The 23,688-nt window shown below is 50.6% G+C and overlaps 8 protein-coding genes across 8 annotated transcripts; 5 read left to right on the forward strand and 3 right to left on the reverse strand.

Annotated features, from left to right (window-relative positions):
- Positions 1–21: 21 nt before the first annotated feature.
- N7496_011182 (RNA-binding protein LSM5) lies at positions 22–637 on the forward strand (the record flags this gene model as incomplete). The annotated part of the gene is made up of 6 exons (XM_056704095.1): positions 22–46; positions 99–155; positions 212–250; positions 311–338; positions 486–549; positions 602–637. The coding sequence occupies 6 exons, from the start codon at positions 22–24 to the stop codon at positions 635–637; spliced, it is 249 nt and encodes an 82-aa protein (XP_056550055.1).
- A 4,402-nt stretch (positions 638–5,039) lies between these two features.
- N7496_011183 (uncharacterized protein) lies at positions 5,040–5,230 on the forward strand (the record flags this gene model as incomplete). The annotated part of the gene is given in 2 exon segments (XM_056704096.1): positions 5,040–5,104; positions 5,116–5,230. 2 exon segments carry the CDS (start codon positions 5,040–5,042, stop codon positions 5,228–5,230), a joined length of 180 nt encoding a protein of 59 aa, XP_056550056.1.
- Positions 5,231–6,402: 1,172 nt separating this feature from the next.
- N7496_011184 (amino acid permease GAP1) lies at positions 6,403–8,329 on the forward strand (the record flags this gene model as incomplete). The annotated part of the gene is made up of 3 exons (XM_056704097.1): positions 6,403–6,685; positions 6,762–7,179; positions 7,267–8,329. 3 exons carry the CDS (start codon positions 6,403–6,405, stop codon positions 8,327–8,329), a joined length of 1,764 nt encoding a protein of 587 aa, XP_056550057.1.
- A 1,460-nt stretch (positions 8,330–9,789) lies between these two features.
- N7496_011185 (GTPase-activating protein RGD2) lies at positions 9,790–12,576 on the forward strand (the record flags this gene model as incomplete). The annotated part of the gene is made up of 3 exons (XM_056704098.1): positions 9,790–10,020; positions 10,092–11,529; positions 11,585–12,576. 3 exons carry the CDS (start codon positions 9,790–9,792, stop codon positions 12,574–12,576), a joined length of 2,661 nt encoding a protein of 886 aa, XP_056550058.1.
- A 910-nt stretch (positions 12,577–13,486) lies between these two features.
- Positions 13,487–14,987, forward strand: N7496_011186 (protein kinase-like domain-containingprotein; the record flags this gene model as incomplete). The annotated part of the gene is made up of 3 exons (XM_056704099.1): positions 13,487–14,009; positions 14,082–14,310; positions 14,378–14,987. The coding sequence occupies 3 exons, from the start codon at positions 13,487–13,489 to the stop codon at positions 14,985–14,987; spliced, it is 1,362 nt and encodes a 453-aa protein (XP_056550059.1).
- Positions 14,988–15,429: 442 nt separating this feature from the next.
- Positions 15,430–17,178, reverse strand: N7496_011187 (CRAL-TRIO domain-containing protein; the record flags this gene model as incomplete). Its single annotated transcript, XM_056704100.1, has 4 exons — positions 15,430–15,911; positions 15,985–16,084; positions 16,151–16,192; positions 16,246–17,178. The coding sequence occupies 4 exons, from the start codon at positions 17,176–17,178 to the stop codon at positions 15,430–15,432; spliced, it is 1,557 nt and encodes a 518-aa protein (XP_056550060.1).
- Positions 17,179–17,722: 544 nt separating this feature from the next.
- N7496_011188 (cytochrome P450) lies at positions 17,723–19,580 on the reverse strand (the record flags this gene model as incomplete). The annotated part of the gene is made up of 4 exons (XM_056704101.1): positions 17,723–18,346; positions 18,422–18,806; positions 18,865–19,310; positions 19,374–19,580. 4 exons carry the CDS (start codon positions 19,578–19,580, stop codon positions 17,723–17,725), a joined length of 1,662 nt encoding a protein of 553 aa, XP_056550061.1.
- A 996-nt stretch (positions 19,581–20,576) lies between these two features.
- On the reverse strand, positions 20,577–22,797 carry N7496_011189 (putative Ste20-like serine/threonine protein kinase; the record flags this gene model as incomplete). Its single annotated transcript, XM_056704102.1, has 3 exons — positions 20,577–22,204; positions 22,261–22,577; positions 22,643–22,797. The coding sequence occupies 3 exons, from the start codon at positions 22,795–22,797 to the stop codon at positions 20,577–20,579; spliced, it is 2,100 nt and encodes a 699-aa protein (XP_056550062.1).
- Between the last annotated feature and the right edge of the window lie 891 nt (positions 22,798–23,688).

A 23,688-nucleotide genomic window follows, 5' to 3' on the forward strand; every position in this document is an offset into this window, starting at 1 on the left:
AATCCCGACATACCAGACACAATGGCCTCCCAACTTCTCCCCCTCGGTGCGTTCGCGAAGGTCTTGCCCACCGTGTGACCCCGCTAACCCTTCGATAGAGCTTATCGACAAGTGTGTTGGCTCCCGGATCTGGGTTGTCATGAAGGGTGACAAGGGTGAGTGTCAGTCTGCAAAGGGTGTAAGAATTTTGGTGTACTAACATGGACTGAAGAGTTCTCCGGCACCCTCCTCGGCTTCGACGACTACGTCAGTAAGTACCCCTTCTCTATTAGGTCATTTGTATGTTACGATATGCTGATCATGGCCCTAGACATGGTTCTGGAGGATGTTACTGAATTGTGAGTGCTATCTCTACGCCTCATCTACAAGGACGCGTCGTGGCTGTCAAGGACGTCAAGACTTGGCAGTGACCACTTTGTGTTCATGATCATTCTTGATACCCAACCACCCCCACAACTGTATGCTAGAGACTAATGATCTTCTAGCGACTACACCGGTGCCCAGATCAAGCTTCCCAAGCTTCTCCTGAACGGCAACAACATTTGCATGGTATGTATTTCCTCCGCTGTGGCCCTGACTAATCTCTAACGATTCGACACAGTTGATCCCTGGCGGAGAGGGCCCTGGAAGCGCATGAGCGTGGGCAGGTTAATGGAAACATGATGAGAAGAAAGCTTTGCGTTAATGATACCGAATGCGACGACATGAAAAACCTCTATAGAATGAATGGATCCCATTGATATTGGGCATAGCATTTCCAAATACCAATTTCCCAGTACACGACACATTGAAAGCTAGGGGGTACAGGGCTTAAATACCGGCCTTTGTGCATTCACACTCTATATGTCAGCGACGATCTGACAGTGTCGTAGATGGTGAAGGTTTCAACGAGCGTCTCTCGATGACGAGATGGCAGAAGAGGTTCAACCCCTAGCAACGCACCGAGACACTCGTTTTTCAGACTCTCACTTCGCGGTATGACTGAGAGATATCACTCATGGAGATATCAAGTTCGAGTAATACTTCAGTGCACTCACGCCTCGTATGCCAGTGACACTTCCTCCAATATCGACCAGATCTTCAAGATTGCCCTGCGCATCCCGAGGGACATACAAAAGAGAATCAGAGAAACCCCCAGAAATTATGCCAGCTTCCCTTACCCCGCGGTCTGCCACACAACGCGATGACAGATTCGAGTACTGCACTATACTAAGCCATTGGCGCCTAACCAACTCAATTAGTCAATTGACATCTCAAGCTCAAATCCCTCACGAGCCGACAATGACCAACACACCCCGCAAACGCAGCAATCATGCATTGAAATCAGAGCATCACTCCCGACTATACGAATTCATCAGCGCCCCATCTAACTCAATTACTCAATTGACATCTCAATCTAATCCCTCATAAGCGAACAGCTAGCCGACACCTATCATCAAAGTTCGCCAATGCTTCTAGACCACAACGTCTCAATGCAGGCACACCAGTCCCCTCCAACCACTCCCTTACCCCTCTATGTGCCCAGCCTCAATCACAAAACGCAAAACGCAAAACGCAACAGACGCCACCCGACCCGACCCTGACTCCGTGAACTAAGTTAACTAAAGAACAAACTCTCGCCGAGCCGCGCACTACGGTCCAGCTTATCGCCGGCTATAACCGGTTCTATACATCGTTATCTACGGTCTAGTACCGGGTATTTTGGGGCGCATTGAGTATATGCTGTGGTCTATGTTGTGGAGTACGTACTGGAGCTTCCCATTATTAACCCATCGAATCAGGAGTGGGTATGAGAGCATGTGGAATGGACCGGGGAAATGGGGAGTGTGTTTCTGGGGTAATTTGCGGAGTAAAAGACGTATGTATGGAGTCTATGATGCAGATGTGGATGTTGATGTTGATCCTTCTCTGGAGATACCTGATTATAACATGCGGGTATTGGTGTATGCAGTAGGACTAAAGTCCGGTGAGGTATATGTAGAAGTCTAATTGACTTACCTCCACTTAGTACGCTATGCTACAAGAATGAAATCACGATTGATGACGCGGGTAGATATGCTTCTACGCAAGTGCCCGCGATCGTCGACTCGGGACTTGGACCGGCAAGCAAATATGATAGAAAGGCTACTTGAATACATAACCAGAGATAGGCTGGTTTGGAGGGATTCGACCGGTCAGGGCAGATCGTCTGCGGGTATACAAGCCTCCCAAACCTTCGCCGGCCCGGGCAGTTAAACCTCCCAGCCGCAGTCGGGGGCGAACTTTCTTGCGACAAATATCGAGGCGTATCGAATTCCACATGGGGAAATGGAAGGATGCCGCTTTAGAGACTTCTCATCCTAAATCAACCACACCATAAGCTAGTGTATATTCCACACGGACATCGGATACTTGAAAAATCCCCGACAACCCGCCCATCCAGCAAACAAACAAAGCCCAACCAATCAGCCCGCCCCGGTTAGACGAGATATCTGAATCATGAACATCATGATTCACCGTCATTTGCTGCCCGTCAAGCTCACAGCCCGTAGTGCGGGTTGCTAGCTCTTACCCCAGACTTAGCCCGTGGGTGTGAAGTGGAAACTGTTACCTAACAGCATTCGTGTCCCCCGCATTTAACATGGGGAAACTGGATCAACCCCGTCGGCTGGTGGGACAACTCTAAAGAGACCCAGCTGGGATTGAGTGTAGACAGGATGAGGTGGTGGAAAGAGGTGAGGGTGTTGGAATAGTGTATTGCGCGATTTTTTGCGGGGTGGGCCGAGTGAGTGGCGATGTGAGGTTGAAGTTGAAGTTGGAAGTTTGAGAGTGTGGGCGTTACGGTCGGCCTTTGTGGCCCGAATTGATAGTCGCCGCAATGAGGCCTGTCGCTTTTAAGGACTACTACTTTGTCTACTACGTTGCTAACCTGAAGAAATATTATTCCAAAAAATAAGAGTTATATGACGAATAGCCTATTGCTAAGAGCGTGTCTTTTTTTAGCTAATTAAGGGCCATTTTCATTCCCATGCTAGCCATCTCCCCATAATCCTGCACCACCTTCTCCCATCACATTTCAAGCCCAGGCAACCAACAAAGCCAAGCTCCAAAGCACCAGACGTTCCTTTCAGAGGCAATACTTGAATGCTCAGCCTCGGAATCACAGACACGCCAACCCTGGCCCGATGCTACCGTGGCTCGAGGGGGGCAGTCAGACGCAGCCATTCACAAGCCGAGCTGAACGCCATCAAGCAGATGTGGCGGGCCTAGGGGGGAGGGGGATCAAAAGGCAGTCATGCAGCGCTACGAAAACAAGGGTTCTGTTGGGTGGTGTGCGCATGGCAGGTTCTTGCGTTTGTATCTTTCCTGGAAGTAGGGGGTATCGAGAAAAAAAAAGCTCCGAGGTACATTGACTAGAAGTCTTGGGTTACTTGTTTCAAGATGTTCTAGATCGATGGATACTGATTACTTTTCTTGGCTAAAGGCAGCACAGTATTGCGATGGTTTTATTTGGTGATGTTCTGGATACCCTGATGGACAAGTATACTTTCTATACGGGACTTGCTACGTATCTACATGTACAGTACTTTGTTAGCTAGGAGGCAAATTCCATCGCTGGTAGACCTATTGGATAAAGCCATCCTCCAGGATTCGAGAAGGTTTCGATTTTTGAAAGGGTCTTACGATCGGCGACCGGATGTTTGGGATCGCAACAGCCAGAAACTCTACCCCGGGCTTTTCTCTCCCATCGCGCCACGATTAATCTATTTTGTCTTTGGCAGCGAGATGCGAGGGCCTTTCCGCAGAGACGGCGTTGTCATCCAACCAGCGAATGTGACCAAGCTATTTTGTTATACGAGCTGCGAATTCGAACTTTGGCCAACCAACCGCACGATCGAGGATTATCATCACGGACTCTACATGCTGCACCGCGTGATGCATCTAGCTTGGCATACCACACCTTCCGCAAGGGTTTGGAAGGGGTGAACTGACTGAACTCAGAGCCACGCTTCCCACTGGTCCGCGTGGTAGTTTTTCTCCCGAGCTTCCATGCATAATCGTGGCAGACCGCCATGAGCCACCCCGAACGCCCAGGCGAATCAGGGTCTGTGCCAGAAACTCAAGGGGTGGCCGCGGTTGTATGGTTCCATTCGCGTAGAAATTACCTCGGGGCTGGGGGAAAGCCTAGGGGTCCAGTTCCCAGTTTCTAATCCGGATGAGCACGGCGAACCCGAGGGCGAAGGGAAGTAGAGAGCCGGCGCTTGTGAAATCGACAACGGGCCAAGCCATCCTTTTCCGATTCCAATCACGGCGTTCATAAGCGATGAGATGATGTTTTGCACTGACTAGTCTCAGTGGAGAGTCTAAAAGTCCCTCCCCCCAGGTTCGTGACAAAAGCCATCGCCTCATTCCGAGGTGTTCCCCTTTCAGGGTAACAGTATCCTTGCCAATGACGAGTCAGTTAGTAGGTTGAATTGAACTAGGGAGGACATTTGGCCGTTTCGGCTCAAACGCAGCTTGCCACGGACCCCGTCGGGAAGTTTTCCCATAGGCAAGGGGGCCTGGTTTGTGAATGGGTGTGATTTGAGCCCATAATCCCGTCCCTCTTGACCCGGGCAAGCCACACTGATCCTTGTTTTGCGGGCGCATGCAGATAGCCTGGGAGGCGTTCTGGAGAGTTTCGGATAGGGGTTAGCAGAAAGTATCGGGTGGCAGGGTTCAAGCCGATCACTATTCTCTTCCCTTGAAAAAGAAAAAAATATGAGACAAAGGGACTGTTGCGACTCGTATGGGCTCTCTCTCTCTCTCTCTCTCTTTTTCGCCCCCGAATGACTTCTTATCTCGAGAGATGTTCTCGGAAGATGTTGATTGGACGAGGAGTATCGCGTGGGAATGCGGAGAACAGACGGATGGGGATAGTGGGGCTCGATGCTGCCGTGGTTGCTGGCTGGTTACTTTTGTGAGTTCCCTTGCCGCAGTGGTTTTTCGCTGGTCGTGATGGTCCCCGAAGCTTGGCTTTTTCCTTTCTGGTTCTTCGACTCATCTTTTGTATGTTCGGAATGGCCGTTGATTTTGACGGTCGCACTGCGATAGACAAGGCCTGGCTGGGCTTGGCCATGGGATGGTAAGCAACAGGACATCAGCAGGGGGTAACCTGATCGATGTAGAAGGCCAAGTCGGTTGGAAGAACAGGGAGAATGGGGATCGTCCCGCTCTGACAGGCTCACGAGATGACTTGCGTGGCCCGTGAAGGGTTCCCCACTGAGCAGGATGAAACACTTTTCGAGTCCAGCTTCTGTTAGGAGGGGCCAGTACACACAGTAGCTCTTGTCCAGGTGGTGGAACCCTGTGGTCACCGTTTGCTCTTTATCCAGCTTATCTCCCGTGCCCCATAATTATCAGCAGAGCTTTTATTATCAGCGTTATCAACAACTATGGGGCAACGTACAGCATATAGTGGGACGACTCATGTCTGACCAAGGATTAGGAGGCCACATTAAGAGTCTTGGTACTGCCTCCAACACCTATGAGGCTACTGATAAAGAATGTCTTGGGTAGGACCGTTTGCAGCTACCCTACTCCAGTGCAACGGTCTGAAATCATAACAATGAATAATAGTCAATATCAGCCAACAGGTTAACTCCAGTGTAAGAGACCCGGTAACTCGCTAATTTGCCTCTGTGGTAAAACCGGGGTAACAACAGTCGGGGCAACCTACTCTACTCAGCTAAACAGCCACCCAGCCAAGGCTGACTTAGTGCTGTGACTACTAACTACTTTATCAGCGCAAAGGGCACACTAAGAGAATTAAGTTAGAGCCACACCAGTACCTCTCCTCCCCACCCCGCCAACTAAACTAAGTTAAACCGACCTGCCTAACTCGATCGGCCTGAAAGCAGGCCCAAAGTCAAAAAAGTCAAAATCCCAAAGGGACCAGTGGCCCAAACTACCAAGTGGTCTAAGCGTACCCGGTTCAATGCGCCTCGGCGGTCATCTTTATTGGTGATTCACACCATCCATCATAGTCCCGGGCCTGTAACCCACTGCCCAGTAGCTGATGATTTAATTATTTCTATTTTTTTGGAAAAAAGAATAATCATAATTTGTGATATTTTCATCCTAAATAATTACTATTTAACATTATCATTGACTATAACAATCACCTAATGGATATTCACGGCCCTGGTCCATATTTAAACATTCGGCCTCCCCCCAGCTTGTTTGCTCTCTTCTTGCCAGTCGAGTCTCGACCATTTCCCTCTTCTTCACTTTTCCCCCGTAGAGTCCCCTGGCGGAACTCTCCCTCATCCTCGTGTCTGCTTGAGCTGGAAGTTCGTTCGGCATTTGGCAACCCCTCTCTCATCATAACCTTACCCTCTACTGAAATCGACGACGCCTTGAATAAAAGAGCTGGTCGCAATTATGGATGAGAAGAAGTACGACTCTGGGTCCAAAGTGGCCCAGACAACCGGCGAACAGCTGCCGGCCTACGGAGACTCCGAGCCTACCAAGGGCAGCCTTGGCCGAAGAATTATTGATAGCTTCAAGAGGGATCCTAATGCGCACATTAACGCCGGCCACTCTGCTGGCGCCGACGGCTCTGGTTTCGATGCCGAACAAGCTGCGCATAATACCGCGCATTCGCCGCTCCAGCGTCGCTTGAAGGGTCGTCACTTGCAGATGATCGCCATCGGTGGTTCAATCGGTACGAAGGCTTCGTCCTAACCCCTGCATCCGATATCATATCTCGGAGCTTACTTTGGCTAACGCACAACCTATAGGTACCGGTCTCTTTGTTGGTTCTGGATCTGTCCTCGCTGCCGGTGGTCCGGCCTCGGTTCTTATCGCCTACATTCTCATTGGTATCATGCTCTACTGCACCGTCCACGCGCTGGGCGAGATGGCCGTCTTGTACCCCGTTGCTGGTTCTTTCTCTCACTACTCAACTCGTTTCGTTGACCCGGCCTGGGGTTTTGCTATGGGTTGGAACTATGCGCTTCAGTGGCTGATTGTCTTGCCCTTGGAAATTGTCGCTGCCTCCATCACGATAGACTATTGGAGTCCCGGTGTGTCGAACGCGGCTTGGGTTGCTATTTTCTGGGTGATGATCGTCTCTATCAACTTGTTCGGTGTCCGTGGTTACGGTGAGGCCGAGTTTGTGTTCTCCACTATCAAGGTTATTGCCGTCATTGGATTCATGTATGTGACTGCTATCTCACCTGCGTTTGGAATTGGCATTGTGCCGGTTTGTCATATGGATCATCCTCCTTACTGACGTTCTCATAGTATCCTCGGAATCGTTCTGAACTGCGGTGGTGGTCCCGAAGGTGGCTACATCGGTGGACGCTACTGGCACAACCCGGGTGCGTTCAACAATGGCTTCAAGGGCCTTTGCAGTGTGTTCGTCAACGCTGCCTTTGCCTTCGCCGGTACCGAGTTGGTTGGTCTGGCCGCGGCCGAGACTGCCAACCCCCGCAAGTCGCTCCCCGGTGCTATCAAGCAAGTGTTCTGGCGTATTGCCCTCTTCTACGTGGTCTCCCTTACCCTGGTTGGCCTCCTCGTCCCATTCGACACCGAGCGCCTCGTCACCGGTAGCTCGTCGGCCGATGCACACGCATCTCCCTTCGTCATTGCCATTGAGAACGCCGGTATCAAGGGTCTGCCCTCCGTCATGAACGTCGTCATTATGATTGCGGTCTTGTCCGTCGGTAACTCCTCCGTCTACGGTTCTTCGCGTACCCTCGCTGCTCTCGCCGAGCAGGGCCAAGCTCCCCGCTTCCTGGCTTACATTGACCGCAAGGGCCGTCCTCTCTGGTCAATCTGCGTCGCCTCAGCCATCGGTCTGCTTTGCTTCCTGGCTGCCTCGGACAAGCAGACTGTCGCCTTCGCATGGATGATGGCTATTTCTGGTCTTTCATCCGTCTTCACCTGGGGCTCTGTCTGCCTGGCCCACATCCGATTCCGCCGCGCCTGGCACGTTCAGGGCCACAGCCTGGACGAGCTGGCGTTCCGCTCTCAGCCCGGTGTCATTGGTTCCTGGATCGGTTTTATTTTCAACTGCCTCGTTCTGGTCGCTCAGTTCTGGGTTGGGTTCGCCCCCGTTGGCTACAAGGAGAAGACCGCCTCGGAGCTGGTGTATTCTTTCTTCTCTAGCTACCTGGCCGCCCCCGTCGTGTTGGCCTTTTACATCCCTTACAAGATCTGGTACCGCACTAAGGTTGTCCGATCTCACGAGGTCGACCTCGACACTGGTCGTCGTGACTTGGACATCCAGCACTTGATTGACCAGGAGCGGGCAGAGCAGGCTGCTTGGCCCAGGTGGAAGAAGATCTACAAGCTCTTCTGCTAGAAAGTGGAAGTAGTTGTTCTGAATTTCTTTCCATGTTGTGCTGGTAGGATCTTTTCTGTGAAAAATCCCCCGCCTTTTATGTACTATCTTTAGTCTCTCCATCTCTCTATCCTCGATGTCTTTATGACTCTTGCCCTATGCTGATGATTACGGATACCATAATCAAGAAACGTTATTTTTCTATTCTTTTACTCTAATTTCATTCATTGTAGATCTTCCCTCGTTCGGGATTAGAAAAGACAATGTCTCACATTAAATCCAAGGACTTTACCCTAGACTTGCTATTATTTCATTCTCATTTCCACCCACGTGTTTTTCTACGGGAGAGGGGCTCCTCCAGTATGCTCCCAGGGAGGAATCATTATTGCCCTGGGCTTTTCAACAAATAGGCTAAAGTATTCATCTGGAATGTGGTTTTACGTAGTCTGACGTCGCTGGTCAACGGCCTTGCCGATCTCCATCTCGAATCTCCAGACTTGGCGCATTTGCACCTGGGGGTAATGGAGTTACCAAATTACAATACACAGCCCAACAGTCACAGAGCCATATTGGACCTGATCCAGCGTATCACATGTACGACTCGGACCCCCGAAGAATAGCTGTCCAACCAATTGTCCCTCGACTAGAATAAAGAAAGCATTGAACTCATTGCAGTTCCATTCATCTTCGTTCTCTAAATTGACTCGGGAGGCGTAATCCTAATTTCCCGGTTCAACGGCTCCCAAAGGTGCTCCCCTTCAGTCCAAAAATAGCACCCAGCTAAATCTGTACTGCGTACCCGTACTGGACCAACTGGTGCTGGTGGAGTAAAAAAGGGCTGGACTGTACTCGTCCGTACGGGCTGTCCGGTAAAATTACAAGCCACCTGACGAACACTCGATGGGAGGTAACTCATCAACATCATTAGCCATTCTTCTTGTTTCCCCTATTCCTGGATTCCTTCTGTAAGCTGTCACTTGTACTCGGGCTTTCCATCGCATTCTGCTTTGGTCAATCGCCGTCCAACCGGCTTTCCTCCGCTCCTTTCGCGATTTGCTCTCCTCCGTGTTTCTCGCCCGTAGCCCGCAGCTTGGGCGCTTACACTGCCGCGCAACCTCTCGCTTTCCCCCGGACGGATCTCTGCACGATTCAGGCACGCTCCCTCTCCCTCTGCTGCTGCTGCTTCGGTCTCCCGCTTGATGCGCCTGAACAGCCATTTCTCTCTCGTCGCTTGAGTTACTTCGTTATTCAACCTCCGGTAGATACGGGCTCAACTCTGGAGCCTAACACCGGACAGACTCTTCAATTCGCGGAGGGCTGTGCCATCTCCGTCCCTTTTCCACAGTTTTGCATCGGTTCCTGCACCTCCTTCATCGAGATTTAGCGATCATCTTCCTCTTACCTCCGTTTCCCGCTTCCGATATTCAACAACTTTCGTTCTCGCCTAGCTCCGAATCGTCTGCCCATCGGTCACCGTCACAATGCCTGGTTTCTCGGACTCCTTCTGGACACCCGACTATGCTACGGGTCTGGGGGTGCTCTACGGGAAGTTGCAACAGGGCGTGGTAGAGAATAGGCAGATTCTCACCATTGCATCTATGCGCGCCGATGCGGAGGAGCAGTATGGTCTCCGCATGGGCGACATCGCACCCAGTGTCGATCGCATGTCTGCCGCAGGTTTCGGCAAGGACGACGGTGCGAGTGTGAGGAAGGTAAGATTGCAGTTCGACAGGAAACCCGAAGATTGACCCCCGCTGATGTCGCATTTCGCAAATTTAAACAGGCATACGAAGGTGTTCGCACCGAAATGATCGAGGCCGCCCGCAACCACCAGAAGATCGCCAGCAACATTCGAGAACTCGTCGTTGCGCCCTTTCGACGCTGGAGCGATCAGCATGATTACCGGGTCCAGACCTCTCACGACAACCTCCAGTCGCGGATCAAGGAACATACAAAGCAGGTTGATTTGGTCAAGAAGCTGCGCAGCCATTACTTCAACAAGTGTCGTGTGGTAGAGGATTTGGAAGAGGAAAACAAGCTCGCCTTCCAGGATCCTGATAACAGCCCCAAAATCAAGCCGACGCCGAAGATCGTCCTGCCTACCCCCGAGGAAGAGCCCGAGGAGGATCCGTATGAGATTGGAGATCGAATCTATCCCCCCGAGGAGATCAAGAGACTTTTGCTGCACATGCTGGACAACATCAGGCTTGGAGAGGCCAAGGTTCCTATTATCGGTACCTACCAGAATACTTCGTCCGGTGCTGAGATTGTGGAGTATATCCAAAACAACATGGGCGCGACCAATCTCGCCCAGGCAGAGCGAATTGGCCAGGATCTCGTTGACAATGGATTGCTTCGCTTGATCGGAAATATGGGCAGCACTTTTGCCAATAGCTCGAAGATGAACTATCAGTGGCGTCCCAAGGTGTTCCAGATTACCGGTGTCCCCGAAAAGAAGAAGCCTTTGATGCGCGTGACTTCTGTGGCCTCTAGCGAGGATGGCAGCGGCAACGAGTCGCCCATTGCTTCCGTGCAGGAAATTCTGGCTGGCTGGAACCCTCTTAACAATCCTTACCCCAACGAGACCCCTTCGGAGAAGCTGCGCCGAGAGGCTTTCGAGGCCGATGAGAAGTACAAAGCTGCCGTTCGAAGACTGGATCAGATCAGATGTCGCCTGGAGGAGGAGGTTATTGAGAACTTGCGGTTCATGGAGCAGTGCGAGCTTGACCGTCTAAAGGCCATCAAGGCCGTGGTCCTCGACTTCTCTGGTGCCATCAGCAATGTCATCCCCAATCTACAGAGCACCGTCGATCACATGATGCTGTACCAAGAGACGATCCAGCCTCTGGGCGATCTGCGATACCTGCTTGAGAACTACCGCACCGGTGGCTTTGTTCCTCGAGTGCAGGCATACGAGAACTACTACGGTTCCGTTGAGGAGCAAAACTTTGGTGTCGATCTCGAAGCCCGCGCTCGGGTTGATCGCAAGCGTGTCCCGATCTTGGTCACCACTATTCTGACCTATTTGGACAACGCCTATCCCGAGCTGGAGGGTGACGAGGCGCGACGTGCCATCTGGCTCCACAACCCTCCTCTTACCCAAACACATCAATTGCGGAATGCCTTGAATAACAGCAAGGTTGATTACCGTGAAGTCCTCCCCAAATTTGAGATACCCATTGTTGCCAGCGTTTTGAAATTGTACCTTCTTGAATTGCCAGGTTTGTTATCCCTCTTGCCACTCACTCTTTTTGCAATCTTGTTAACAGCCAGCAGACTCCCTTGTTTCTTCGCAAGTCTACGAAATCGTTAAAACGATCTACTCGACTACCGCTCACGAGACCACGGAAGAGGGACGGATCAAGGTCCTGCAAAGCACTCTCGGACAACTCCGCCTCGTCAATATTGCTACGCTTGATGCCATCATGACCCATTTCACCCGCCTGATTGACCTGACTTCGGCTGAAGAACAGTATATCGCTACCTTGGCCCAGACTCTGTCTCCCTGCGTTCTTCGGCCCCGTACCGAGAGCAGTCTTACTATGGATGAGCGCCACAGCTACCGGTTGATTCGTGATCTGTTCGCCCACAAGGATGCTATCTTCGGTGAGCTGAAGCGCCAGTCCAGCGCACTGGGCATCTCCACCTCCAGCCGTCCCCGTGCCATCAGCACGGATGAGAGCAACCGCCGGGCCGCCATGGAAGCTCGTCAGCGCGCTATTGTCAACCGTAGCCGGGCTACCAGCCCTGCCCCCGGGGCTCGTCATCGCCGCGATCGATCCAGCGGTGCCTCGGCAGCCACCCGCTTTCCAATCAACGTGACTAGCCCACAGGAGCGCTCGCGGACTGCTGCTCGCGCCAGCTTGGACGTTCCCCCCAAGAGCGACTCGCCAACTACGGCGGAGCATGCCCCCACGGTAAACACCCACGTTGCTGAAGCCGTCACCAACGGTACCACCATCGAGTCCCCGGCTTCTGCCGCTCCCAGTGTCTCTTCTGGCACATCAAGCCCCCCTCCGCCACCCGACACTGCCTCGGAAGGCTCTCCAACTCCCACCCCCACTCCCGCTCCCACATCCAGCGAGTTCGACAAGCGCAGCTCCATTCCTCGGACTGTCGGTTCTCGATACACCCGCAAGCCCGGTCTTGGTAGCATCTCCAGCTTCCCTGCCAGTGCTGGCGCCCCCGAGTCGGACAGCAAACGAAGCAGTCTCGCCGAGAGCGAGCCCAAAGGTGTGACGCTGGAGGATAGGCCTATGGATGATTGAAGAAAGGTGATGGTGTGACGTTTTTCATTCATGTGTATTCCCAATAGTTTTGTATAGATCAAAAACATACGCTACAGCCTAGTTCTTCTAGGCCGTTCTTCCCTTTCTGATTCTTGTGTATTCGATCGTCTTCTGCGTGGTTTCAATTACTCTTATTTTGCAGGCATTCATACCCATTTTCTTGCCTTGCATCGCTTGTATATGCTTTCGAGTCTTCCTATTTCTACTGCGCCTGGGTTCGGTTCAATTTGTCTATGGTCCTCACGCATCTCTGTCGCTGTCGGTTCACGTTACTATCTCCCTGTAGTCATCGCCTCTGGTAGCTGAATATTAACGCCCCGACTATCTCTATTAATCATTACGGGGGCCCTAGAAACCAACAAAATAGAACTGCACATCCCATTCTATCATTCTATAATAATGTATTCGAGCAAAGGCCTGCTTTGAACACTCTAATTTCTTCCCAGTCAAAGTCCTCGTTCCCCCCACGCCCAGTGAAGGCCATGAAGTTCCCCAGAAGTAAAGGCCCAGCCGGACCAGTACTCGCGGTGAGCCATGTATGCATCTTCGATTCTGTTTTCTATCTTCACGTGCCCATCTTCCTTCCTTCGATGATCTTCCAGACACTTCGAATCTCTACCAATCGACAAGCCCACGTGCCTTGGATATGGCCGTATCGATAAGGATCCCAAGGCAGCCGTTCAACTCCCAATTAGGCAATCATGAGGCTTTTAACGCGTCTCGAAGATACAAATATGGCTCCTGGGTTTTCTAGCACGCGTCCTTGTCAACAGACTCTCCTCAATCGATCCCCGTGGACTTCGCAACACCTGTTCATCGTTTTCATTTCCTTCCGTTCCAATACCAAACCAACTGCAGTCTTTCAATATTTGCATCTCGTCGTATCAAGATGGCGGCTCCGTCCCCCGTCTATCGTCCCCCTTACGACGGTTCCCCATTTCACGACCTTGGTGTCACCGACGACATGATTCTCCATGTGGCAGCCATCTGTCGCTCTCATAGATTCACGCCCACCTTGATCAGAGATGCCGGTTTTGTTCCGTTCTTCGGTTTTCAATATGCCTACTGGCCCATCCAGTACGAAGACGGTGTTAGGGTCTTTGTCAAAATCCCGTTGATGACCTTCTCAACAGCCGAAAATAACCAACTGGTCTACACTATCATGGAAAAAGAACATGAGAATCTGCTGTTCTTGCAGAATCGTGGTTTTCAATGGTCCCCTCGCATGCTTTACCACACCATGGAGACGAACAATCCTCTGGGCCACCCCTACATGATCGAAACTATGCTTCCTGGAAAGCGGCTGGAGTGGAGCGACACGTCCCCCGTTGACAAGGTGAACCGAGAGAAAGTCCTGAAGCAAGTTGCCCAGGTCATTTTTGACCTTGCTTTGCTGAAGCCTAAGCAAACCGGTATGGATACCCACTGTCTAACAAACTTGAGATGGTGCCAAGGAGAGCAGTTTGGACTAACTTCTTCTGCAGATCTTGGTAACACCCCTTGGAAGTGCCTGCAAGCCGCCATGGACAATAGGACGCGTGAGGCAATTAGAGGTATGGATCGGGGTCTTGGGTTTACCATCACTGGATGTTTTGTCCTACAAATTCTTGCCCGCAGACTCCTAGCGGGAAAGACCAACATGGACTTTGTCCTGTCGCATGAAGCCCTCCAGTCTCACAATATTTTCGTTGATGACGACTTCAACGTGACTGGGTAAGTAACATTCCCATATATTTCGTTTTCTCTCTCTATCGCGATAAACAACTAATCCGTCGATCAGCTTCATCGAGTGGGGGCTTGTCAGGCCTCTCCCGGTCCGTTTCGCCTTCCGGTTCCCTGCTTTCCTGCATATCATGAACAAGCAGCAGCCGGCAAGCATGCCTTCCGATCAGCATGCATATACCAGGGAGTTTCTCAAGGTCCCAGCACTCATGAAGGCCGAGCGTGAGTGCTTCATCGCCCACATGCAATATGAATATGCAACACGGGCCAGTCCCTCTGCTATCGGTCATCTCTCACCTAAAGGATGGGAAATGATGTGTTGGGACCTTGAGAACGTGGATTGGAGCCATATGATTCTGGATGCAGTCCGGAGCTCCAGAATGCAGCAGACCGTGGAAGAACAGCGGTTCCTCGTCGCTTGCCTCCCAGACTTCAAGGGCAATGGCATACACGATGTGGTCAAGAAGGAAGATATCTGGGACGAGGCCTGGGCGTTTTTCTGCCGGAACTTCCATTTTGTGCACCCGTGGGCGAATGGAGAACGCACCTGTAATCTGCTGCGGATGGCAGTTCGGGCACGATATCCTTGGGAATTCGTCGAGATAATGCTGGTGGATGCATTTGGTCCAACCCCGACTTTTGTCGACCACCGTCTTAACCTGCGCTAAGCTGGTGATTTGCCAACAAGAGCATGAGTGACTCACGCCTGTTGGCTTCGGCTGGTTGTTGGCGTTTTCAAGTGTGGCGTTTGGTTTGCTCGGCGGTCGGTTTCTGGGAAGTTTTCGGGGGCTCGGTGTTTTCCCTTTTTTGTGTCTGGTTCTTTTGTTTTCTCATTTCTTGTACGATTATCTTGGTGCCATCGGCACATAATTCAATTTGTCGGTGTCTGGATTTTCCTTTGCAGGGTGCTTGCATATCAGATTCCAGTAGGGCAGTTACTTCCTCAGTGCATCAACATTCTTTTCGACGATCTACTTACAAACCGATCTACATTTAACTCTCTATTATCCACTGCTACCAGCTTTATCCTTGTGTGAAACACATCATGAATTGCATATTACTCAAATACCCGTTATAAAATGCTGAATGAACACCTAGAAAAGACCTCCCTCACCCAGACTCAGCATCACTATTAGCCCCAGTCTGTACCACAACAGTTCCATCCCCCTTCAAAACCCCAGCCCGATCAATCAACGCCCTTGCCCGAATATACGGATCCAACTTCCAATAATTCAACCTAAACTCCTCTATAACACCATTCCGCCGCATCTTCAATTCCTCCACCTTATCTATATGCTCTTTGCCCGCCGAAGAATCAGTCGCCGAGACCCAAGCCGCAGTAGCAGCCAACATCCGCAGACCAATCATCATACGCTCATACATGAGAGAGTCTCGTGTGGCTGTATCCTGCATGATCTCGTTTTCTTGTTCTTTGGGTTGGATGTACTTGTATTCCCAGTCTTCGTCGCCAGCAAGTTCGCGCGGGATTTGGTCTCTGGTGATAAATTTGTCGAGGTCGTTGACTGAGCGGGTGAAGTGGACTTTGGAGGCGACGACGGGGTCCATCCAGCCGTGGATGAGTCTCCATATTCCTGGGGTATGATTAGTGAGTTTGAGGTGTGGTACTAGTATAGTTTATAGTCTATTGGGGGCTGGTAGACGTACCGGAGAAAATCCAGGGTGCGTTGTGGATGAGAAGTTGGCCTAGTGATTCGGGGTAGTTGGCTTCGAAGCATTTGATGATGAATTTGACTGGTTGATATTCCTGTAGAAAGGAGATATATGATTAGCCTGTTTAATTTGCCTGGTTTAAGTGGAAGTGGGTTTATACCATATTGGACAAAGAGAATCCTGTCATGTCAAACACAATCGTCTGTTGAGGTGTCAGTATAAAACATCATGGACTCCATTGAATGGTATACTCACGCCAGTTTCAATCGGAGGAACAACAATAAGCCTCGTTGTCTCAATGACATGCACAATATACCTCTCCAATACTTCCTCACTCTGAGCCCCCGGTTTATGAATCTTCACTCGCACATAATTCACCGGTCTTCCCTGCCTGTCAAAGCCATGCAAAAAGCTCTTCCCAGTCTTAAGTTGCTCAATAAAATCACGGCCTTCTTTCTTCTGCTTCGCCGTAAGGCTCTCGTCACGGGCTTGCTCAAGAGCATATAATTCCCCCTTGGGAAGAATATCATCGTCAACTTGCACTTCTTTCCTCCACAGAAAATTGGTAACCATCATCGTGAAGCCCTTGCCAACGTCCCACTTTCTGGCGCGCAGGAATCGGAGTAATAGACTATCAGGATGTTCTTGCTTTATCATCTTCACGATGGAAAAACAAAGTTCTTCGGGTGCCATCTTGGATAGAATATTCTCCGTGGATTTGATCTCTGATTCATGGACACCCATTTTTCGGAGCTGGGCGAAGATTGCGGCAAAGTGCTGGGGCGTAATCTTTTTCGTTGCGGTTTTCGACAAGATATTCTTCTGGGCGTCTTTGTTCATGAGGGAATTGACTTTGTCGAGCGATTCCTGCTCTTCATTACCGTCGTTATGCACTCCATTTCCGTCTCCGCTGCTTGTATTAGCTGCATCATTACTGTTTGACGGCTTCCCGTTTTGGTCTTCTTCTTTCAATGCATTAAGAATAGCTTCAACCGTAGTCTCTTTGATTCTGTCCAGGATCTCGAAAAGTTTATTAGGCGACCCCTCTGGGAGGGGCACTTCGTAGACTGTGGAAAGGACAGAAGCTGCGCAGGTGAAAATAAGAATCCACAGCTCTCGCAGTTTCGCCTCTTGACTGGGTGTCAGGTTATGCACGTATCCGGTCGACGTATCGGGTGTGATAGTCATATTTGCAATCGTGAGATCTTGTTGAATCAAAATAGTAGTCTTTAGGATGATAATATCAGAAAATCCATAGTCATAAAGTACCATGTATAATGGCTCTGCTTTATCCAAACTCGATCAGATATCCACATGAATGCTTGGCTTTGGAGGGCTACAGGGCTGCCTCGGTCACCCCTCTTGAACGATGGCACGAGCAATTTATGGACACTGCCTCGGTGGATGGACCCGGTAGATCATCGTTTGTATTAACTTTCATGAGTTGGGGTCGGTTCGTTGCCCGCCATTGCGACCCGAACACTGGGACGAGAGAGATCCCCCACACTGTGGAGATGGTCCACATTTCTGGGATTGAATTATCATTTTATAGGCTATTTTGATATTTATAAGCTTTCAGCATACATAAATAGGAGAGTAGATTGTATTCATTATATCGTTGAAGTATGGCCAAAAACCGACGAACCAAAACATATCAAGAAAGCACTGGTCCTCCCCAAACAATATCAACCCCAATTCCAACAACTCACTTCATTATCATGAATCATAATAATTACAAATCCCAACCCTCTAATCTAGTCAACTTCAAATGCATCCCCTCAATAGGCTGACTAGTCAAAGTCCCTCCAAAAGTAATCTTCTGTCCAGCCTCCTTCAGCTGAAAACGGAACATCCCAAACAGCCCCGCAACGGCACATCGGAACTCGGCTTTAGCAAAGTCCTTCCCAATACACGCCCGTGGCCCATGCAGGAACGTAATCTGCGCAAAATTAGTAGAAGCACCGCCATGTTTATTCGGTGTCTGTTTCCCCGTCTTCTCGTCCGTATCAATCCATCGCTCGGGCAGGAATTGGTCGGCCGTCTCGCCCCAGAATTCGGGGTTGCGATTGATGGCTTGTGGGCAGAGTGCGATCGTTGTTCCCTTGGGGATCTTTTTGCCTGCGACGATTGTTTCGCGGATGGCTTCACGGCCTGTCATCGGGACGGTTGGGTATAGGCGTAGAACTTCTTGACAGACACCGTTAAGGTAGGGCATTCCTTCGAGGTCTTGCCAGGAAACGCTGGCATCCGGGGAGGGGATGGTTGCGTATATCTCTGAGCGTAGTTTGTCTTGGATATCTGGCTCGATGCAGAGATGATAGCAGCACCAGGTGAGTGCACCAGCTGTGGTTTCGTGCTAAACTCATTGTTAGACTTGCCTTTGGTATGCTCGGGTAACAAGATAATTATGCTTGGAAAGGACGAAGCATACACCAGCCGCGAGGAACGTTAGCATTTGATCGACCAATTCACTATCACTAAACTCTCCACCTCGCATCATGGTCCCCAGAATATCACCTTCGGCAGCTTCTTGCTGAGTCTTCTCCTGGGCAATCTGCTGCCGTTTCTCATGGAGGATGTCGGAAAAGAGGTTTCGCAGATAGTTGACCTTTTCAGGCAGCACCGAATTCGCGTTACATGGAATACGCTTCACAAACCACTGTGGTAGAATGATTGAGATGGCAAATAGGAGCAGGAGGTCTGCGGAGGGCTTGAGAATGGCGTTGAAGTTTTGCGAGACAGGGTCGTTCTCATTTTCTAGAGACTGGAAGTCTCGTCCGATCGCGGCAGGTCCAATGATATCCAATGTCAATCGGCTATCGAACCTCTATGTTAGCTAACAGGGCTAAAAAATGGGGAAGGGGGTTGATGTACTTCGCCCATCCTTGAATCTCGACAACACCAGCAGATTGACCCTCCTTCCTACCAGGCATAGGATAAAGGTCGATTTCTCTCTGCAACTGGCGAAGAAGATGCCGTGTTTTTGACCACATCAGGGGATACATAGCCCTGATATTCTTGATATTAAAAGCAGGCGTGACAGCTTTGCGGGCTGCTCGATGAGCATCACCTTCGGACAGGATGAGACCGTATCCCAGACCACGGGCCAGGAACTCTCGTCCACCGGGCGGCTTGACAAAATCATAGCTGTTTGTATGAAGGACATCCATGAGAGCTCTGTGATTAGTGGCAACCACAAAGCTGTAGTTCAAAGCCTCTCGGAAATGAATCAAGCCTTCATTGGGAATAGTTCGTAGCCAGTCCACGATGATACTTCCTCGAGGCTGGCGCAAGAAGACTTTGGCTCCGATTAGGGGACCCTAGTTCGAGGTATATCAGCACCGGCCCTCGTATATTAGGACATTAGTCTCTTTAAAACATACATGAACGGTCGGCAAATGCCGAAGAGGATTGACGAAGAATGGCCAGATGAAGATATTCCATATCGCCATCAAAACAAAGTTGACCGTGAGCGCATAGAGAAATATAGTAGCAGGTCGCTCCGAAGTCATACGTGAGAAAATGATTAAACCCGTTTCAACCACAGTAGGAGGAACCAGAAGAACGAGACGCTCTTTAGCAGCAGACATTTTGCAATTCGTTGTCTGATAGATTCCGGATGCCAACCACGATTTCGGTCTACCATGACACCACGATATATACAACTAATTTCGACTCACATGCTATTCAAACAATGATATCGCTCGTAGTCCTAGACGGAAACCACTTCAAATCCGTCCCTTCAAACTCTCATTCCAACTTCATGACTCTTCCCCGTCATTGCTGATGCCACTGGTCAAGATATGTCTGGGATTCACATGAAGGACGCTAACGTTGGACGATCAACTAAAAATGCGGGGAACATGTCTAGCGCCTCCCAACAATTTCTGCGTCTATGAATATAGTTTGGAAATATGTCATACTGTAGCCTAGAATGGCGAATGCTGCTATTCTCCGCAATACGAGGGGAAGAAAATTCACATGTTGACGCCGGCTATTTCCTGGACTTCGAGCTTACCATTTTGGGCATGCAGGGCGAACGAACCAGAGGGTCACTATTTGGCGCATGGAGTTTCTAAGGTAGGAAGAAATCATGCTCATCTATACTAGAATAATGATCATTGAGTATCAAGACAAAGCTAAGTCTCTATGGGGGTAGTCTTCGGGGTTTCTGGTGATTGTAAGAACTTATTCAGTCTTGCACATGTCACCTATCCAACTGGAGGAGGTTGTATCTATTCACCAGCCTAATGATCTCGCAGCAGGCAGATGCTGAATTTAATTTTACGTACAAGGGGGACTCGGTCAAAAATTATGGGGATTCCCAATTATCGTAGTCATGGACTCGGCTATCACATTTGAATTGATTTGTGATCTACACTGATAAAAAAAGAAGATGCTTCGAGACACAAACACCGCAGCTGTGATGGAAGAATAAGTCCGGCGAGATAATGATACAATCCGGAGTGATAACAATAGATGGCGATGTCCAGCAACACCATCACAGTGCTCATCGAACACATACATAAACATCAGGTCATAATCTAACAAGAGGCGAATCAAACAAGAGGTCTAGAGCGAGTTGCTCAAAGAGGGTTAGGCTGGAGTCGCACCAGGATTTCCTCGAGGAAGGCATCCAGCACCGCATCGACGCCGCCACCCATCTCAACTGGGGCCTCCGCATCCCAGAGGTGAAGGGAGGCGAATGACTGGGCGATATCATCCGCCATCTGCTCCATACCCCGATGGATATGGACACTGCGCTCCCAGTCGCTCTCCTCCTCTGGGGTCGGTTCCCAATCACTCTGGTTTCGCCCGGGGTTGTTGCGGGCTAGCTGGCGGCCGCGTCGATTCATCGCGGCGCGGAGAGCGGGAACGATCACAGACCCATAGGCAGTTGGGCGCTCGTTCTCGGCAACTGCCTCTGGGGCGTTTGGCGGCTGCTTTGCCCGGTCGCTCAGGTGAGGGCTTTGGGTCGGGGTTTGCTTCCTCACGTGTCGTTCGTCATGTCTGGCTGGTGCGAGCTTGGACTTGAGCCCAGACATGGGTTTCTGGGATGCCGGCACCTCGGGCTGCTGCTGCTGCTGCTGCTGCAGGCTCGCATGGGACGATGGCCGGTGAAGTCCCGGGCTCAGAGGAGCATCCGGAAGCGGTCGCTGGAGGGGTGCAGGTTTTCTAGCAACTTGACTAGTGGGGGAGCGAGGTGGCTCTGAGAGCGGATTGTTGGAGGGATTTAGGGGCCGCGGGGATCGTGATCCGGCGACCAAGGGGGATGGCTTGTGTCGCGTTGGATCAGTTGCGTGGTCCATGATAGACTGTGTCTGTCGCTGATTGTAGCCTCTGGCGGGGGAGTTCTCCTCAGCTAAGTTGAGCTTTGGGAGAGGGCGAGGTTTGCGTGAAGGTGAGGCTGGTAGCTCAGGCTGGAAAGAGGAAGCGGGCTTCAAAGGAGAGGAGGGTGCGGACGGAGGAAGGGGGGTTTTAGAAGGAGAGAGTTCAACCGCAGGGTTGGTGGATTTGGCCGGCTGCAGTACAGAGTGAGGTGCGCGAGTTTGCTTGCTAGAATCGTCACCCAAATCCCACTCATTTACTTCCGGGATGCGCGAGTTGGCCCCCGAATCATTCAGTGGTTGTAGAGGCGGGGCAGCGGCTCTTCCAGCAGGGCGTACAGTGCCAAAGTCCCACAGATCTTCATTTTCTTCGGGCTTCTCGTGCACTGGATCCTCAAATCCCCCATACGTGTCTTGGTCATCTTCCTGGTCGCGACGGGTGGCCTGCCAGCGTTCTGCACGTTCAATAAGCTCTGTCAAGTATGTGGTTCTCTTAGCACGCTTGACGAATGGATGTTCCAGCAACTCCTTTGCGGAGGGACGTTCCTTAGGGTCCCGGCGCAAGCAGAGCTCCACAAACTGCTTGAACGGCTTGCTGAATTTGCCTTCGAGAGTGGGAGGGGGATTCTTCGGGATCAAGAATAGCACCTTCATCGGGTGGATCTCAGAGTACGGAGGGTCTCCACAGGCCAATTCGATGGCTGTGATACCCAGAGACCATATGTCGGCCTTGTAGTCATAGCCTGATTGCTTGATGACTTCTGGAGCCATCCAGAAAGGCGTTCCGACGAAGGTGTTCTTCTTGGTCATTGTGGCCGAGAGTTGCCCTGACACACCAAAGTCGGCCAGCTTGACCTGGCCGTTCGCACTGAGAAGGACATTTGCAGCTACCCAAAAAGTCAATTTCTCTTTGGTTCCAAAAGGAAGGCAAGGAATTGATTACCTTTGATGTCTCGGTGAAGCTTCTTATCACTGTGAAGGTATTCCAGCCCTTTCAGAAGCTCCCGCAGGATGATCGCAATGTACTCCTCATGAATTGGCCCGGGCTGCAACAGGCCTTGGCAACTGCCACCGGAGCAGTACTCCATGACAATCCATAGATGGGAGCCCTTCAAGTACGATCCATGGTACTTAGTCACGTATGGTGACTTGAGTTCCGAAAGAATCGCGATCTCCTGGATGATATCGTCCACCTCGTCTTCGGCGTTCTCGACGTCGATGATCTTGATGGCAACGGACTCACCAGTCCGTTTGTCGACACTTCAAGAGAAGAGGATTTGTTAGCAGGGCATGTTGTATATCAAGGTGGGGCTTTAACTAATTACCCTTTGAAGACCTGACCGAAACTCCCACCACCTGAGAGTAGAACCATATCAGTAACTGCTCTGCTCTCTCTTTTCTCTGTAATTCCAATGGTCTTAAACTCACCAATGCACGCTTGTTTGGTGTAGATGGTCTCTGGATCGATGGGGCCCTCCATCTTGGCAGCTTATCTTGACTTTGATGAAAGCCAAGAGCCACGGCACCCTAAAAATCAATGATCTGGCAATCAGTAACTGCATACAAATGCCCCATCCACGCCATTGAAGCAGTCTTGTGGCAAACAAGTCGGTCATAGAGGGCGGGGCCCAGGGCTATGTAGACGGGAACAGGATGGTACGTACCGTGGAGCGGGGGTTGATTCAAGAGATGACGATCAGAGTGTACGATGAGGACGAGTATGAGTGCAAATATGAGGGGTCACAGATAGCAGGTTTGTTCTCGCACGGCAGTCCGCTGGGTTGGCTGGCAATGTCTGTTGAATTGCTGCAGCCCGGAGCCATGATTAGCGGGACATCAACAAACACAAGAGGCGTAAGGGAAGGCAATAAGGTTGATACTCTCAAGACTCACAGTTTCAACACAATATGCACGATGGATCTCAAATTTGGGAAGAATTTGGGATGAGGGACGAGGATGTACGGACGGGCAAGGGGGTGGTAAGAAGCTCAATTGTCAACACCCTTGCTTGTTTATCAACGCGGGGCCCAATTCTGCCTGGCGGTGAGGCCCGGCGGTGAGTCTTATCGATGGCGGTAGGACTATCTATGGGAGGCATAAAAGGGTGGTATAAGTGGACGTGCTATAAGCGGTCGCTAAGGCGGTCAAAAGCGAAAGGTGATGGGGATATAGTTCTACAGGGGATTATGATACAAAAGGGACCAGGCTAGAGAACACGGTTTGCAAATCATTCATTACATCAGATCCTACAATTCAAGCTAATAGTAATTGGTTCATAAGATTGTTGAATTCTAAGACCGGAAAAACATAGCATGGTCGGGCGAAAAGAGATCTAATAGATCATTTCGTATGGCCGAGTATTCAGGAAGAT

This window comes from Penicillium cataractarum (assembly GCF_028827025.1).
Source record: "Penicillium cataractarum strain IBT 29864 chromosome Unknown utg000009l, whole genome shotgun sequence".
NCBI lineage: Eukaryota > Fungi > Ascomycota > Eurotiomycetes > Eurotiales > Aspergillaceae > Penicillium > Penicillium cataractarum.